Source organism: Parus major, chromosome 1A, assembly GCF_001522545.3.
Source record: "Parus major isolate Abel chromosome 1A, Parus_major1.1, whole genome shotgun sequence".
Classification (NCBI taxonomy): domain Eukaryota; kingdom Metazoa; phylum Chordata; class Aves; order Passeriformes; family Paridae; genus Parus; species Parus major.
In genome coordinates this window covers 67686694-67701692 of record NC_031773.1, presented here as the reverse complement: position 1 = coordinate 67701692, position 14999 = coordinate 67686694, and the positions used below count along the sequence as shown (strand labels likewise).

The window sequence follows — 14999 nt, the reverse complement described above, 5'->3', positions numbered from 1 at the left end:
CCCGCCCGAGCCGGGGCGGCGCCGAGCCCGGGGCCGCTGCCGGGGCTGTGGGGCAGGCCGCGACTGCGGCTCCGTGCTGTGGCATGGACAGATGTCAGACAGGTGTGGCCCCCGAGCCACCCTCCCGCGGCACCTCGGTCCCCTGGAGCCTCATCCCCGGGCGGGGGTGGCAGAGGGGACACGGGGCAGAAGCGTGTCCCGTCCCCCGGCAGGAGCTGCCTCACACCTCGGGAGCGCTGAGCCCCCGGCCCCGCCGAAGCGCTGGTGGCCTGGGCTGGTCCCCCTTGCCGGGATCCCGTGGCTCTGTGTGCTGGTACAGCGACACGGCAGCAGAAACCTCCGTGTGCCTGGCTACTGAGGGCCAGGAGAAGCTGTTCCCTGCGCCGAGTGGCACAGACCCAGCTTTGCTTAGGAGTAATTTAGGATAGAGTGAATTTAAAAACAAAACCAAACACCAAACCAGCTTTATTTTGAATTTTAGAAGAGGTTTTTTTGAAAGTGTTTTGAAAGTCTCAGAAGAGGAACAGTGACTTTTTTATGAGTGACATCATGATCATGTTGTCCCTCTGTCTTAAGGGAAGTGCTGAGGACACTGCAGAATAAAATGCACGATTGTAATCGTACATGGTCATGGCCAGCAGTCTCACATCAGAAACTGGCTTTGATGCTTTTGCAGACAAGCATTCGCTGTTCTGCTGAAGACGTCAGAGCGCAATGGAAAAACCCAGACTTGCCTGGGAGGCTTTGCTGCTTATTCACATGTGGAGAGTTCCTTCAGGTGCGAGTGTTTGCTCTGGGTGCCTCTCCCTGCTCTCTGCAGCTCCATATTTTTTGCTCCATTTAGCTAAGGGCGGCATGGTAATTGGTTTTCCTCTTTAGTGTTCCTCCTGTTTTGTGTCAGCACCATCAGGCATCTCTGGCAGGATGCGATGTGCTTTTACTTGGATCACAAAACCTTTACACAACTTGGTGCTTATCTCTTACCACCCGGGTTGAATTTTCCCTTGGGGTTTCGGGTCGGAGATGCCTCTGTCCTGTCTCAAGAGGCTTCAGGCAGAAGTTCTGTATTTTGTTTTTGCTGTTAGCTCTTGAGAGTTGGAGCCTTTACCCTCAGAGCTGCAAGGCCAGCCAGCTTTCCACTATTTGCCTCTCCTGAAGGTCTTCTGGGGGCCTTGGAGGAGGAAGAAGTACTGCACGTGTCACCCTGTGACAGCCAGCCTGCTAAATCTTGTGCCCTGTGTCCTTGATAACATGGTCATGTCTTTACAGAGAGTGCTGACAATGAGGAACTGTGAGGGGGAGGAGGGTCTTGCTTGCTTTTTTTTTTCCCCCTTGATCCACAAGAGGCATAATATCATGAGTTTTTGGTTTGTTTTGCTGACTTTGCATTTAGTAACTGTAATTTCACCACAAGCTGTGACTTTGGTGACCAGTGGTGTTTGGAATCTGAGAACAGGGCCCAAAACAGAAGTGGGTATGTCCTTATGGACAGTGTTTACAGAGAGACACAGTGGCCCTCTGAAATAACGTGAAGGCAAAGTGGGGAGGTGACACTGCTGCAAGGTGTGATCATCTCTACAGCTAAGGGGAAGAGCTGCAGGGGTCTGCAGCTTCAGAGACACCAGACACTGGCATAACTTACACCTTGGAGGTGAGGGCATGCAGGTTTCAGGCTTGAATTGCTGGGAAGCACAGCAGGAATTTCTGCTTAGCTTGGAGGGGAGATTTATCTTGCTCAGTGTGGGGTTCCAGTTCAACCTTTGGATGCCAGGAGGCAGATCTGAGGTGCTTGGCCAGCCATGACTGTGGAAGATCTTGGCCTCTTTCTCATTCTGAGCTCAAATCAGCCCAGGAGCTTATCTTGGTGGATCTGCCTTATTTTCAGAGCTAATGATGCTTTTTGTCCTCGTGCTTTTGTCCTTTGCACCTGCTGAAATAACAAGCTCCAAGGCACAGCCGAGGACGAGGAAGTGATCCCACCACCCATCTGTGGTGATTATTGTGTGGGAAGGGCAGGTTTAGTACAGCAGGGAAAACCTGGGCAGGGGGAAGCCATGAACTGTCCCAGGCTGGTCAGGACTGATTCTGGCTGGCTCTGAAAGTGGTGCTGTACCTGGGGTGACTGAGTTCTGGCAGATGGGAAGCACCTCTGTGTCCCCCACAGTCCCCCTGGCCACTGAGGAGGACAGCACCTCACTCCAAAGGGGGTCCTGTGGGCTGGGTCACCCCTGATGGGCAGGACAGTGGCAGTCCTGGGGACAGTGGCAGTCCTGGGGACACTGGCAGCCCTGGGGACAGCAGACTGCCCACCCAGGAGCTCTAGGACACAGTAAGCAGGAGTGAGAGGTGAAAGGAAGCATCAGGCACCCAGCATCACCCTCAGAGACACCCTTGTTTCCAGGGAGGGAATGGGGTGGCCTGGATGTAATCTGTGGTGACAAAGAAGGGGTGGAGAGGAGGACAGGGAGCAGATTGGTGTTTGGCTTAAACTGAGGCTGGGGAAGGGGGAGAAAGGCATTTACTCAATTGTTCTTCTGTGGTTTTTTTTTTTCACTCTTCAGTTACCTGAGACACAGAAGAGGAGTAGTGAGAACTCTGGAAGAAGTAATGATCCTGGCCCTGGGAATGAATATACAGCAGTGGAGCAGCCAGTGCACATCCAGGGGGGAGCACGCACAGTGTGCAATTGCCTGAGGAGAGGAGACATCAGGGCAGGCCAGTGCTGGGTAGGAAGATGACTTGGAAAAGAGAAACAGATGTTTTCTGAAAGCTGATGGCAAAGTGAAAACAAAGCCTCTTGAGGCAGCCTGAGTTGTAAGGTTAGGTAGGCCTGTGGAGGTGGGAGTGCTGCTCCCCAGAACATGAGCACTCTCTTGACAGTCAGGATGAAATTGCAGAAATATTGAACACTTGCAGCAACTGTCCCTGCAGTGGCTGTGTCAGCAAATGGGATTCAGGTTTTTGCCTTGTAAGAGCAGAGCTGTGGGAAGTTTGGGCTCTCTGCTACTAGCAGGCACTGCCCTTCCCAAGGGAGGAAGGCTTTAGGATCCACCAGTGAGGGGCTGTGGGGAGAAATCGTCTGATCCTGCTGATCCCACAGATGAGACTCCTCTGCAGATGTTTGGACTGTTGGGTGGTGTTTACAGGCAAGGGGGGAAGGACCCTGAAAAAGTGGTGATCACTGATGCTGTGGCCTGAAAGCTCCAAGGTCTGAGCACAGTTACTACTGGTATCACTTGATAAGTTACTGTTGGGACATCAAGGAGTAACTCACACGCATTGTACTAGCTAGTGCATGCCAAAAGATCAGCAGATTAGTGGCTCTGGCCAAGGATAGCTGGGAGTTCAGCTTGGAAAGCATTTTAGAAGCAGTTGGAAAATATGTTGACTGTTGCAGTGTTGATCCTGATAATTTTGTCTCTGGGAGAAGGGGTGGGTTTGGGATTCATGTCTTGTTTGCACTGGTGAGGTGTTAACTACATAGGTCTGCATGGGCAAGGGGTGGAGTTTATAATGAATATGCAGTAAGATGATGATTATGTTAAAGATGGAATAAGGGTGAAACAAATCTTAATATATCTCTCAATTAAATGCAGGGTGGAATGTAAAGAACATAAATTGCAGACATTACCAAGGGATGGCAGCGGTGGGTTGTGTGGAGACCACTGAAACAAACATCCTGTCCCATGCCAGAATTTAAGCTCACAGTCCTGCCACTCAGGAATACTTCTGGAGTCACAGGTGCACTTTTTTGAAGGAGATCCATGCTGAAAGGACTTAATTCCAAGAGGACTGCAGCTGGTGGATGAGTTATGTTTGAACAAGGAAACCCCTGAAGGCATGGTGGGCACTGGGGAACTCGTGCTGGAGAAAGTATTCACTAAAAAGACAGTGTTCTAAATTTGTGCATCATAGTAACATTGTACCTTTATTGTTCAATAGAAATCTATATTTGATTTCAGCAGAGCTAAGTCTCACCTCAGTTTGGGGTTACAGAAGGTTTTATGGGCTGCTTCCTTTAGAAAGCTGCAAAGCAAACATTCTTGGATTACATTTGCATGAATTGGAAGTGGAAATTTTGGAAAGAAGCACCAAAGAAGGTGCTGGTTTTCTTGAACAAGAGTTTTGCTCTTTTGCCTTGAAACCCAGTGTGCAACTTCATGATTATGTTTGGTCACCTGCCCAAGGGTTGGGAGCAGAAATGTGCCACAGCCCCAAAAGCAAATACCTCCTGGTCTCACCTGGGGCTGTGGGGCCAAGGGCAGCGGAGGATGGGTGGCTGGGCTGGAGGGCGAGGTGGATGGAGCTAGAGGGGCATTAACTGCGGCCAGAATTTGGCCCCCAGGCTGACAGGGCCAGAGGAGATGCCGGTACTTTGGGGGCTGAGCTCCTGGTGCCAGCAGCCAGAGCCCCGGGCTGTGTGACATCAGGGATGGGGACAGGCTGAGCGATGGCTGCCCTCTGCTGCCCGCAGGGGAATGAGAAATGTGCCCTGTCCCAGGGAAAATCCACACACTCAGGAGAAAACCTGGCTGAAAATACTGCCGACCACACCCCTGTGTGTTTTCTGCTTATGGAGTTTGGTTTTTTTCCTAAGGGAAAGTTTTTCCTAGGTAGGAAAAGCTGCTTTCTCAGTTACTTCTGGAGTGATAAAACTGCTGGCCTTTAGTTCACATTTCTCAGATTTTTCTCTCATAACTCCAACTATCCTCTTGTGTTGAAGCAAGATAAATTAAAAAGGTGAATGTGTAGTTCAAAGTCTCTCCCTCACTAAATGTGGATTACTCCATCCACATTTGGACAGAAAATGATTACAGCCCCCATTTTATTCTTTTGGAACAATTTTACTGTATCTTTTCAGAAAGAATAAACAAGAGATGAACACTGAATACATATGCTGTGACTTCACTGGCTGCAGGAGGAGAAAAGCAATAAGAAAGATAAATTGATAGGAAGAATATCAGACCAAGCTCTGAATGAGGGCACAATATGAATATCTTCAGTATTCTGCATTGAAGGGGTAGTCCTTGTGAGTTTTGCCCCTGCAGGGAATAGAAAGATTCATTTTAGTCATAATTTTCCTTTCTAGTTTTGCTTCAAGAAGCCACTAAGGTGGGATCTGAGCTCTGTAATTGAAGGATGGGTTCATTCCAGATTAGTTTTCCTCTATTGTATGTGTTTTTGTACATTTGGAACATCCCAATTACTTCATCATTCAGGCTCTTGACATTCTAGGCAGTATTTAGATGTAAAACCTCTGTGTATGTAATATTCATAACTGATGGGTTTGGAGAAAAATACTGAGTGCTACCACTTACATGCTCATTGTATAGACTCTCCAGTTTCTGTTAAAGCTGAAAATAGTTGCCATCTCCTCTTCAGTCAATTTGAAGTCAAACACCTAAAAAGAGAAAACCGCCTCTTTGAACAAACCAGAGTCTGTAAGCAAAATCCACAAGTCTGCAAGGGAAGACAGCTGGTTAGAAAACATGACTGCTTCATGAAAAAGGCATCTCTCTGTTTCACCAAGAATGCATTGGCAGAGGGAATAGAAAAATTCATCCAAAGTTGCAATAACACATGCCAGCTGTTGCAGGACACTTGGCAGGCTCTTGCATCTGTCACTTGTGAGAGATGCATCTTTCTGTCCTATTCCAAAGGCACATCTAGAAGATTTCCAAATTTCACTTAATCTATCTAGGCTTTTTGAAATCCCAGTGACCAGTTGCAGTCAAAGACCACTGAATTAGAAAAGACCACTGAATAGAGCAACATGGTTTGTGAACACCACAACTGTTTTCTTAACACTGCTTGCTCTACATAAGCCTTTCATGGTGTGCTGCTGCACTCAATTGCCAGTGAAAAACCATCTGGTAATTCATCCCAAGTCTGCAGAATACAAGACACTGTGTAAAGTGACTGCTAGAATTATCAGCATACTGAAAAAAGGCTTGGTTCATTCCTGCTCTCCAACTGTAACCTTAAGTTTGGCCCTTAGTAGAGTGTGTAAACAGACAAAAAGCCTGGTGTTCTTGCCTGTGCAGAAGCTGGGAAGAATGATAAAAGGATTTTTTCCCTTGCTGTGCAGGGAGAAGCCAAGCCATCCCTGAGGGGCAGCAGCTCAATCCCGATTCCTCACCTGGAAGTTCTCCACAATGCGCTGTGGGGTGACTGATTTGGGAATCACAATCACATTTCTCTGGATCTGGAAGCGAAGGAGAACCTGCAGGAACAGACAACTGAATCTTTCTTCTTGCTCTGGAGGAAGCAGAGACTGTTCCAACAGATGTTATCCCTGTTTCCAAGCATTCCTGTCCCTGCAGCCCTGGTTGCCCTGCCTGAAGAGCAAAGAGGGAAGTGGTGGAGCCTCCTGTGAAAGGCCTCCTTTCCCATTCAGTTTTGGGCCAGTCAAGCCTTCCTGCTCACCCAGACTTCTATCAAGATTTCATTCTCTGCAGGAGGACTTGAGATGAAGACATTCCAGCATTTGAGGACAGGTCAAGAAAATGTTTCATGATGACAGTCATGATGACACTTGAGAGTGTGCATTGCAGGCCACACAGAAAACAGGCCCTGCACTGCTGCCTCTCACCAGAGCTGACTGGGAACAAAGAGCCAGCCTGTCCTCCACACTGTCACTGGCTGTCCTGTGTCACAGGAAGGGGTACCCACAGTCTGGCATCCATGTACCTGGGCTGTGGATTTGTTGTGCTTGGCTGCAATTTCCTTGATCTTGGGGTCATCCAGAAGGGAAGGATCCTCTGGCTTAGCCCTACACAGAAGAGAGACAACAGCAGAAATCTGTTTTGACATCAGTGGCTAATAGTACACTGACTGTCTCAGTGCTCCAAGCATTATCCATGCCAGCTCCCTCATAAATTGCAGAGCAATCTTACCATGGTCTGTCAGGAGAGCCAAGGGGGCTGTAGGCTGTCACAGCAATCCCTTGGGATTGGCAATAGTTCACCAGCTTCTCCTGGGTAAGGTATGGATTGCATTCAATCTGCCAGCAGAAGGGTACAGAGGTGGGTAGAATGCAGCTGTAACTCACTGCAGGGATTATCTCCCAGTGCACTTCAAGGCTGGAATTTGTCCTCATGTGCCAGTCTTTGCAAAGTGTTTTTCAGCCGTAGCTTTCTACAGCACCTGCTTCTACAGTGAGACTCCTTCTACCTCTGGGTCTTTGCTGAGGGGGAAAAGCATTCCACAAGGCTCACCTCTGGGTTCTTTGGCATGTTCTGAGGTCCTTCTCAGATTTCTAAGCAGTATTAGTATTTCTAATACTAATTATAACAGTATTAGTATTTCTAATTAGTATTTCTTAGCAAATATTGAAAACCCCAATGTCTCACATATTCAGCAGTAATGTGGAGTGGGATGAGAAGAACGTGCTGCATCTGCTCTGTTCTCCCCCCCTGTCTGTTCTAGACATAAAATCTCCCTTTCTCTTCAATTGGTGCTCCTTTCTTACGTCCTATAGTTTTGGAAAAGATGCAATTTTTTTTCCCTTTCAGCATGCTCTTTTTTTGTAACTACATGCAGAGGAAGGACTGGCAGGCTCTGGAGACTGAGGGAATTTAGTAGTCTTGGTGAATATGCAAGAAGTACTGAATTCAGAGCTGTAAGAGATGTCTGAGTCTGTCCAAGGCCCTTTGAAGGGATAAACTCCTGCAGCACCTGCATGCAAAGAGGCAGTGGCTGCTGTATGCAAAGACTAGGTGATTTATTTTTTAAATATGTGTGTATAAAAACACTTTATTTCTTATTTTACATAAATCAGAGTAGATATCAGGAAGCCACCAGTGTGTCAGTAAATGTTCTACTTCTGTATAATAGTTAAAACTGACCTCCCTTTCCAACTGGGTGGCTGAATTGTGGATTCCTGTATGAGATAAAACACATCTTGTGTGAACAATCATCTGCTATTAGTAACAGATTGATGCCATTACTAATAACTGAACAAGTATTTTAGAGTTCTTGTGGTAATTTGTGTACCACAACTTCATTCCCTGTCAGGACACAGATCTACAACGCCTTTGTGTGTACTCAGAAATAATCACAGGACATAATTGTGCTGTGTCTGCTTTGTTCTTCCTTTTTGCATCTCCTCATGCAACTGTAATTGGATCTTTATAATCCCACAAAACCAGTCACCTGCAGTCACTTTGCAGCTCACCTGGACATTTGCAGGCTTGTGCTTCAGTCCTGGCTTGTTCAAGATTCTTTCAATCTGCTCATGGTTGAAGTTGGAGACACCAATGGCTTTTACCAGACCAGCATCCACCAGCTCTTCCATGGCCTGGCAGAGAGAGGAGCACAGTCAGCATCAGTATACAAGACAGGCCCTGGAAGAATTATTCCTTCATTTGTGTGGCTTCATTTCCCTTCATGGGCAAGGAAAGACAAATGTTTGGAGCTGCAAAGATTGTCTCCTGAGGAAAAGTGCACACTGGTGTATTTATGCCATGTCTTCCATCTCACCCAAACCCAAGGGCTCCTTTCTTGAGATGGCAGAAATTCAGTTATTTTCACATGGGAAATAAGGATAATCAATGATGTGTTCTTAAGCCAGCATGATCACAACCTAATTTATTTCAGCAGAGTGTATTTGAGCACTTTCAGAACAGAATGAGGACAGTTCTGTTCCTGGTATGGCCAGGCAGTCTGGCTTGAAACTTCACTAAAAATTATCAGCTTGACTGAACATGTTTTGAAAAACTATTTTGTATATGGTGCAATAAATACATAAGAACTTTGTGGCTGCTGAAGGTAATGAAAGCATGGAAAAGACTGCCAGCAACAGAAAGCATGACTTTCCCACTCTGGCTGAACTTACCTCCCATGTATCTAGAAAATCTGTGTTGCTTGGAATAGCCATGCCTTTGTCATCTGCAGGAAACAGCTCCTCTCCTGCCTGTCAGTGAAAAAAAATAAATTATATAAACACTCTTTTTATTGGCAAGGTAATACCAAGACAACTGAAGACCATGATGGCTTTAGCTACTAGTACAGAAAATACTAATATTTGTTTACATTGTTCCTGGCAATTTTGCCAGTAATCATTCCTAGTAGGAATGATCTGGAATCAGATGTCAGGTGTATGTCCTGGATCCAGCAATGTGATGACTCACATTGATGACGTGTACAGATAAACAAGTCACACTTGTGGAACAAACAAGCTTCCTATACTCCTCTATTATTCCTTTAAGACCAAATTGGGGTTTTTTGGGTTTTTCTGAAGGACTGGCTAAAGTTCCAGGAACATTTAAGTCAGGTTTAGGCTGAGCCACATCTGCTGAAGAAGATATTATGTGAACACACAGGTGTCCTGTGAGGGGAGCCTCAGTTTAAGTTGGAGGCAAATCAGAACACCCCAGATGTACAAACTCAGAAACAAACCTCCACATCCAGTGTGCAGATGTCAGAGTATTATGACACTTTTACTCAAGCTCTTTGTTCACATAAAACTAACCATGACAGCTTTGCAAGTGTGACAAACAGTTGACAAGCTCGAAAGCCACAGATATAGGATGGAGGTCTTAACCTGTCTGCAGCTGAAAGAAAAAGCCAAGACTAGACACAGACTGAGACATCAGCTCCTTTGAAGTACATGAAGGATGAGATGTATTTCATGTACTTCTGACATGGATGTCAGAAAGTCTCACCTTTTGAAATCCAGGGTCTGTGGAACAACTTTAAGACTCCTACAGCAGAGCTCAGCTCAATCTGTAGTGTGTTAAGGACTCAGTGATTAAAGAAGGAAATGGAAGACAGAAACATGCTCTCATTCTGTGCTTCTGTAACACACAGAGGAAAGAACTTCTGTCAGGCAGCAATGTACAGCCTTCCTTCCCTCAAAGCAGGAAAGGATGATTTAGGCCAAAGTTAAGCAGCACAAGTCAATCTTGCAGCCAGGGGCCTGACCTCAGTGCTGTGTTTGCCTGCCCGTTATCAGGAGGGCAGAGGACGCTGTGCAGGCAGCGCTGTCGGGGCAGAGATCAGGGGCAGAGCGGGATGGGCAGCACTGGGGCAGTGCTGGCACAACAGGCACGGGCTCTTTCTGGAGCAGCAGTGGTGCTGCAAGTGCTCCTGGCACTTCTGAGGAGCTCTCCCAGGAATGAGACCTGCTGTTACTGTGTACCTTGAAGCCAAGAGGCCAGTGCATGAGGTAGAGATCCAGATAATCCAATTTCAGGTCAGCAAGAGTCTTCTGGCAGGCTTTCTTCACCAGAGGCTTCTCATGAAAAGTGGACCACAGCTAGAGAGAAAAACAAGGAAGATTGTGACCTCCTGAGTTAAAGCTCTTTCCTAAAGAAGGGAAAAAAAGCTAGCACACTTTCTGGGGCTGTTTCTGCTTAACATGTAATTTGAACAGTCCCATGAAAATGAAGAATGTAGAACACATCTTAGATAATGCTCTACAAAATAGAGAGACAAAAAGAAGTTTTTACCAGTATGGGTCTGAACTATTCTCCTAATAATTTCACACTATAGCACACATCCTTTCTCCACTGCTCTGAATTTCCCTCTATGCATGTTGCCACAAATTCCCCTGGATGCTAGGTCACCTTACCTTGCTGACTATGAAGAGGTCTTCTCTTTTCACAACACCTTCCTTGATTTTCTGCTGGATCCCTTCCCCAATTTCATTCTCATTCAGGTACACGTAGGCACAGTCGAAGTGGCGGTACCCGGCATCGATGGCAGCCATCACCGCAGCTTTTACTTGCCCAGCTGCAGACTGGAAAAAGAAGCTTAAGATCCCAAAGCATACAGATTTCCTACTAATCTAGCAACTAAAGAAACACAGTTTTAAGTAGAGTTTTTCCATGCTGTGTTCTTAAAACTCTCTTCATCTTATGAATGCAGGCTGCTGGGTTTGAATCCAGCCTCCAGGTATTTATTCATTGCTCCAGTCACAAGCTGACTCAGCCAACAGCCAGGTAGAGCAGAGCCCTCAACACTGCCAGAGATGGACCAGGGGGAACCAAATTTTGTGCCAGGGAGCTCTGCAGTGCCTCTTGCTCAACAGTTCTCGCTTCCCAGTGCTGTGTCTGAGAAACAAATATCCCAGCTAGAAGCATTTCAGTTCTTATGGGGAGGGCAGTGGTCTACACCTTACTCATCCACATCTCTTTGGAGTGTTACACTGCTCATGTTAGGGCACATCCCACCTGTAATTTGAGCTTTATGTCAGCTGCTTCCTTCAGAGACAGAGGAGGTGTGCAGTTCCATGTGTAAGAGCCGTGCACAAAGAAATGTTGGCATATCTTGTCCACACAAATCCAGCAATGTTTGTTTCTAGGCATTGTACAGATCAGCGGTTTTGCAGTCATCGTAACAACGGTGCAAACAAACCTCTTTGTCAGAACTTGCTCAAAACGCATGAATTGTCTTCTGAAGCCATACCTCGTTAGCAGACGAGGAACTTGCTACTGCCTGTTCCTCAGCAGGGATGTGCTCCAGGGCAGGGGCACGGGAAGGGACAGGGACAGCAGGGGCTGGGTGGGATCCGCGCATCCCTGGCGGCTGCGGCAGGGACGGAGAGCGAACGCGGCTCCCAAAGCATCGCCGGGGCTCTGTTCGCATCCCGGGACCGAGCCGAGCTGTCCCCGCTCCCTGCCCACCCCCGAGCGCTCCGGACCCTTCCGGAGGAGACGGCACAGAGCCAGCCCGCTGTCCCCCTTACCTTCCATGTGCCCAGCCCCACGGCGGGCATGCCGGCCCCGCTGGAGAGCTGTACGCTGGTGGCCATGGCTCCAGCCGGGAGTGTTTCCCGGAGCATTCAGCCCTCCCAGAAAGGCAGCGCCGCGCCCCGGGACCCGCCCGGGACCCGCCCGGCACAGCCACAGCCCCGCGGCCCCGGGGACACCGGGCTCGCTGCTTCTCCCCCTGTCGTCCTGAGAATCAGACCTTTCCATATTGTTTTCATAATTTCTAGCCACTTTCCCAGGAAAGTCACTATAAACGTAGGTGTTTATACATTACATTAAAGATCTCCCTTTTGATGGACATCTCTCACCACCAGTGTGGTTGGGAAGGTGTTAACCTGACTATCCAATCCCTGCTCGTGGTCAAAAACCTATAAATACTGAAAAAACAAAATAAACTTCCTTCTTCTTTCATCACACTTGGAGCTGCGTCTGTGTGAATCATTTCAGCTGCAATGTGGGCTCTGGGTTCCCTCCTCATCCCTCTGGGACGGGAGAGGAAAAGTGATCTCCTTTGTAGGGATAAATTAGAAAGCAGTTATTTTAAAGAAAAAATGTTATTTTTAGTGTTGGGAGACGCTTCTTTTAGTATTTTTTTGAAAGCTGCTGAAGAATAATAGGTGTTAAGTTGAAGTTTTGCTGCATGCTTGTGGTTGGAGAATTTATTCAGGTGTCAGCATCAGTTGGCAACATAATAGTGCATTTTTCTCTGTGTGCCTTTTTTTTGTAGCTCTTTTCTTGCCCTTCTTACCTGAGAGTAGACAATAGCTTGTCTCTGTAATCCTGTTTTTTGTCAGCACCATCAGCCATCCCCAGCAGGATGTGATGTTTCAGTCAACATCACAAAATAGTTACGTAACGTAGTGTTTGCCTTTTACTTTTTTTTTCCCTGCTGGATTCCTCCTCTGTAAGTCTGCTCTGAGCATGCTCAGACTCTTGGGGTTTGGCTTGAGGGACAGTGAAATCAGTGGAAAGATTGTGATATTAGGAGCACAGTATTAAAACCAAGCATGAGAGGCCTGCTGCCATCCTAGTTCAGGGGTTTTTCCCCAATGGTTTCTTGACTTAGAGATACCTCTGTCTTTTGGAAAGGATTTTGGGCAGGTTTGCATTTGCTGTAATGTATCTGAGGTCCATTTGGTCATAACCAAAAGCACAAGTTTTGTTCACACCTCATTTGAGAACAAAATCTCCTTTCTTTTTAATCACTTACAAAGGCCAAGTTCTGTTTGCATATGTCATGGGGTAAGGCAACACCAGACAAGGTGATAGTGCTAAACTGGATTCACCAAGTGCATCAGTGAAGGAAAAGCCTGGCAGAGAGGATGTGACATGCACTGAAGGAGTCTTGGTATGAGCTCTGGATGATAAAGCAACAGGAGAACCATACCTGGAAATATTCACAATGTGTATTAGTGTGTGCCCCTCATAAAGTACTGCAGTGAGTCAGTGTGGCCTCACCTGGGGGAAAAGAGCACTCAACTCTGATCTGTCAGGCTCTGGGCAGTGGCTCAGCACTGACACATGCTCTTACACCTCGTGTCCTCATCATTTTGGGTATCTGCATGGGTGTAGTCATGTTTCCTCACAGTCTGTTTTACTGAGGGCTTGTAAATATCAATGTCAGCACAGCCTGGCAGCCAGAGCAGTCCACACTTTCACCACAGAGCTTTCCAGCACTTCCAGTTACTCTCCTGGCACTTTCACATGATATGTACCAAGACTCCTCCCACAGCTCTTGTCTGCACCAGCTGGTCAGTCATGGTTCATTATATCCAGTTATTTTAACTCCTAATCATGGCAAGCTCTTGATGCTCCTGTGACATTCAGTCTCAGCCTTTCTGCCATCTGTCAAGAACCTTTCATCCATGCACTCACACCCACAACCCAATTCACATTGCAATTGTACAATGCAAGCAGCTCAAGCTTGTCTAAGTGTTTTTACCCACTGCATACCAAGTTAAACAGTAGTACAGCACGAGCACTAAGTCAGTCAGCATTGGGCTCTAATGCTATTAACCTTCACAAATGCTGGTTTTTGTTAGTCCTCAAGGAAGTCTCTTGACCACTCAGCTACTCAAGACACAGCTCAACCTTCACATGCCTTTCTCAGAGCTCACAGCTTGGTCTAGTGTGGGAGTTATGGATCAGAATGCAGCAGATGTTCTGCCAGCCCCAGGCACACGTGGACACACGGACACCTGAGCTGCCACACTGTCACAGCACCTCCCAGCTATCCTAGCACTGCCCAGCCAGGCTCACCTGCACCTCCACCAGGAGGGAGATGATGGGACACTTGTGGCTGGGTTCTTTCCCCGCTTGGACTGAGTTTGATGAGAGAGAGGCAGTTTTCTCTTCAGACTTGGTTGTTTATTCTTCTCTAATCTATATTACATATATACAAGGCACAAGGAGCTACATGCATTAAGATAGAAAGGTGCAAATTGGCCAACAAAGAACTTCTGCAAGGTTTTTTATATGTCCATTTACCCAATTAACAAATGCCAAGTTAATTATTTTTCTTAATAACCCAATGACCCAACACCTGTGAACTGCACTGTGGCATTTTCTATTCAATCACTCATTACTACCCAAAAACCTCTGGAAGAAGAAAAGAAGAAAAGACAACACCCTAAATCCTCCATCTTGTCTTTTGTTTTCTAACTAGTTTAAACCTTTAACTTTTTTACCTAGTGACTTAAGAAAACTCTTACACACTCACACCCCTAGTTTTTCCATTTAACAGTTGTTTCCATGGTGTTATATGAAATTCAGTGTTTTCTTGGATGTCAGAGCCATGTATCAGAGATAAGGGCACACACTCTGTGCCTCTGACACCAACAGGAGAGGCTTTGGCAAGGGAAGCCTTTACTCATTCACATGGTTACAATGAGCAGAGACCTGTCCCAGTGAATCAGCACATCCTGAAGGGAATATAATATTATATAATATACTCCAGTGTCAGGCCCTGGGCAGCAGCTCAGTATTAACATATTTCAGTTCCACCATGCACCTTCTGTGCTGTACCAGCCACTTGCTGAACACTGCTTATCTCCCCTCTCCCCCAGTCTCTGGTACTCTGGGCTTTCAGTAGCCAGATATCAGCACTGGCTACCAATTAAATCAGTCCTCAGTGATACCCAGGCAGAGTTTTCAGCAGGTCAGGTGTTGGTCTCCTGTTGCTTGTTGATCACAAGATCTCAATGCTCTTGTGACATCATTTAAAATTGATCAGGGATGATTATTTCCAATTACATTTTATATCTGATTTTATCCAATTATATTAAT

At 46.7% G+C, this 14999-nt stretch overlaps 1 protein-coding gene and 1 long non-coding RNA gene across 5 annotated transcripts; one reads left to right on the top strand and one right to left on the bottom strand.

Annotated features, from left to right (window-relative positions):
• Nucleotides 1-167: 167 nt before the first annotated feature.
• Nucleotides 168-4415, top strand: LOC117244427. Its single transcript, XR_004497527.1, has 3 exons — nt 168-778; nt 2562-2726; nt 3597-4415. It is a non-coding gene; the product is annotated as an uncharacterized LOC117244427 (long non-coding RNA).
• Nucleotides 4410-14641, bottom strand: LOC107204385 (aldo-keto reductase family 1 member B10-like). Of its 4 annotated transcripts, none has more exons than XM_015627384.3 (10): nt 12463-14641; nt 10574-10741; nt 10142-10258; nt 8837-8914; nt 8177-8299; nt 6897-7003; nt 6691-6772; nt 6140-6223; nt 5319-5401; nt 4410-5042 (listed from the first exon to the last, which is right to left on the bottom strand). In XM_015627384.3, the coding sequence occupies exons 2-10, from the start codon at nt 10709-10711 to the stop codon at nt 5000-5002; spliced, it is 855 nt and encodes a 284-aa protein (XP_015482870.1). In that variant the 5' UTR covers nt 10712-10741; nt 12463-14641; the 3' UTR covers nt 4410-4999. The 4 variants fall into 4 exon arrangements, with proteins under 4 accessions (XP_015482870.1, XP_015482869.1, XP_018862171.1 ...); XM_015627383.3 differs by lacking the exon at nt 12463-14641 and adding an exon at nt 11690-12056; XM_019006626.2 differs by lacking the exons at nt 10142-10258; nt 10574-10741; nt 12463-14641 and adding an exon at nt 9666-9754.
• Nucleotides 14642-14999: the final 358 nt, after the last annotated feature.

What these genes read in the sequence shown, in the direction of transcription:
- LOC107204385 (XM_015627383.3), bottom strand. Translation starts at nt 11,785, where the DNA reads ATGCTCCGGGAAACACTCCCGGCTGGAGCCATGGCCACCAGCGTACAG. An exon ending in ATTTTCTAGATACATGGGAG is followed by an intron (nt 8,300 to 8,836) that starts GTAAGTTCAGCC and finishes TCTCTCTGCCAG; the next exon opens with GCCATGGAAGAGCTGGTGGA. An exon ending in GGCTCTCCTGACAGACCATG is followed by an intron (nt 6,773 to 6,896) that starts GTAAGATTGCTC and finishes TCTTCTGTGTAG; the next exon opens with GGCTAAGCCAGAGGATCCTT.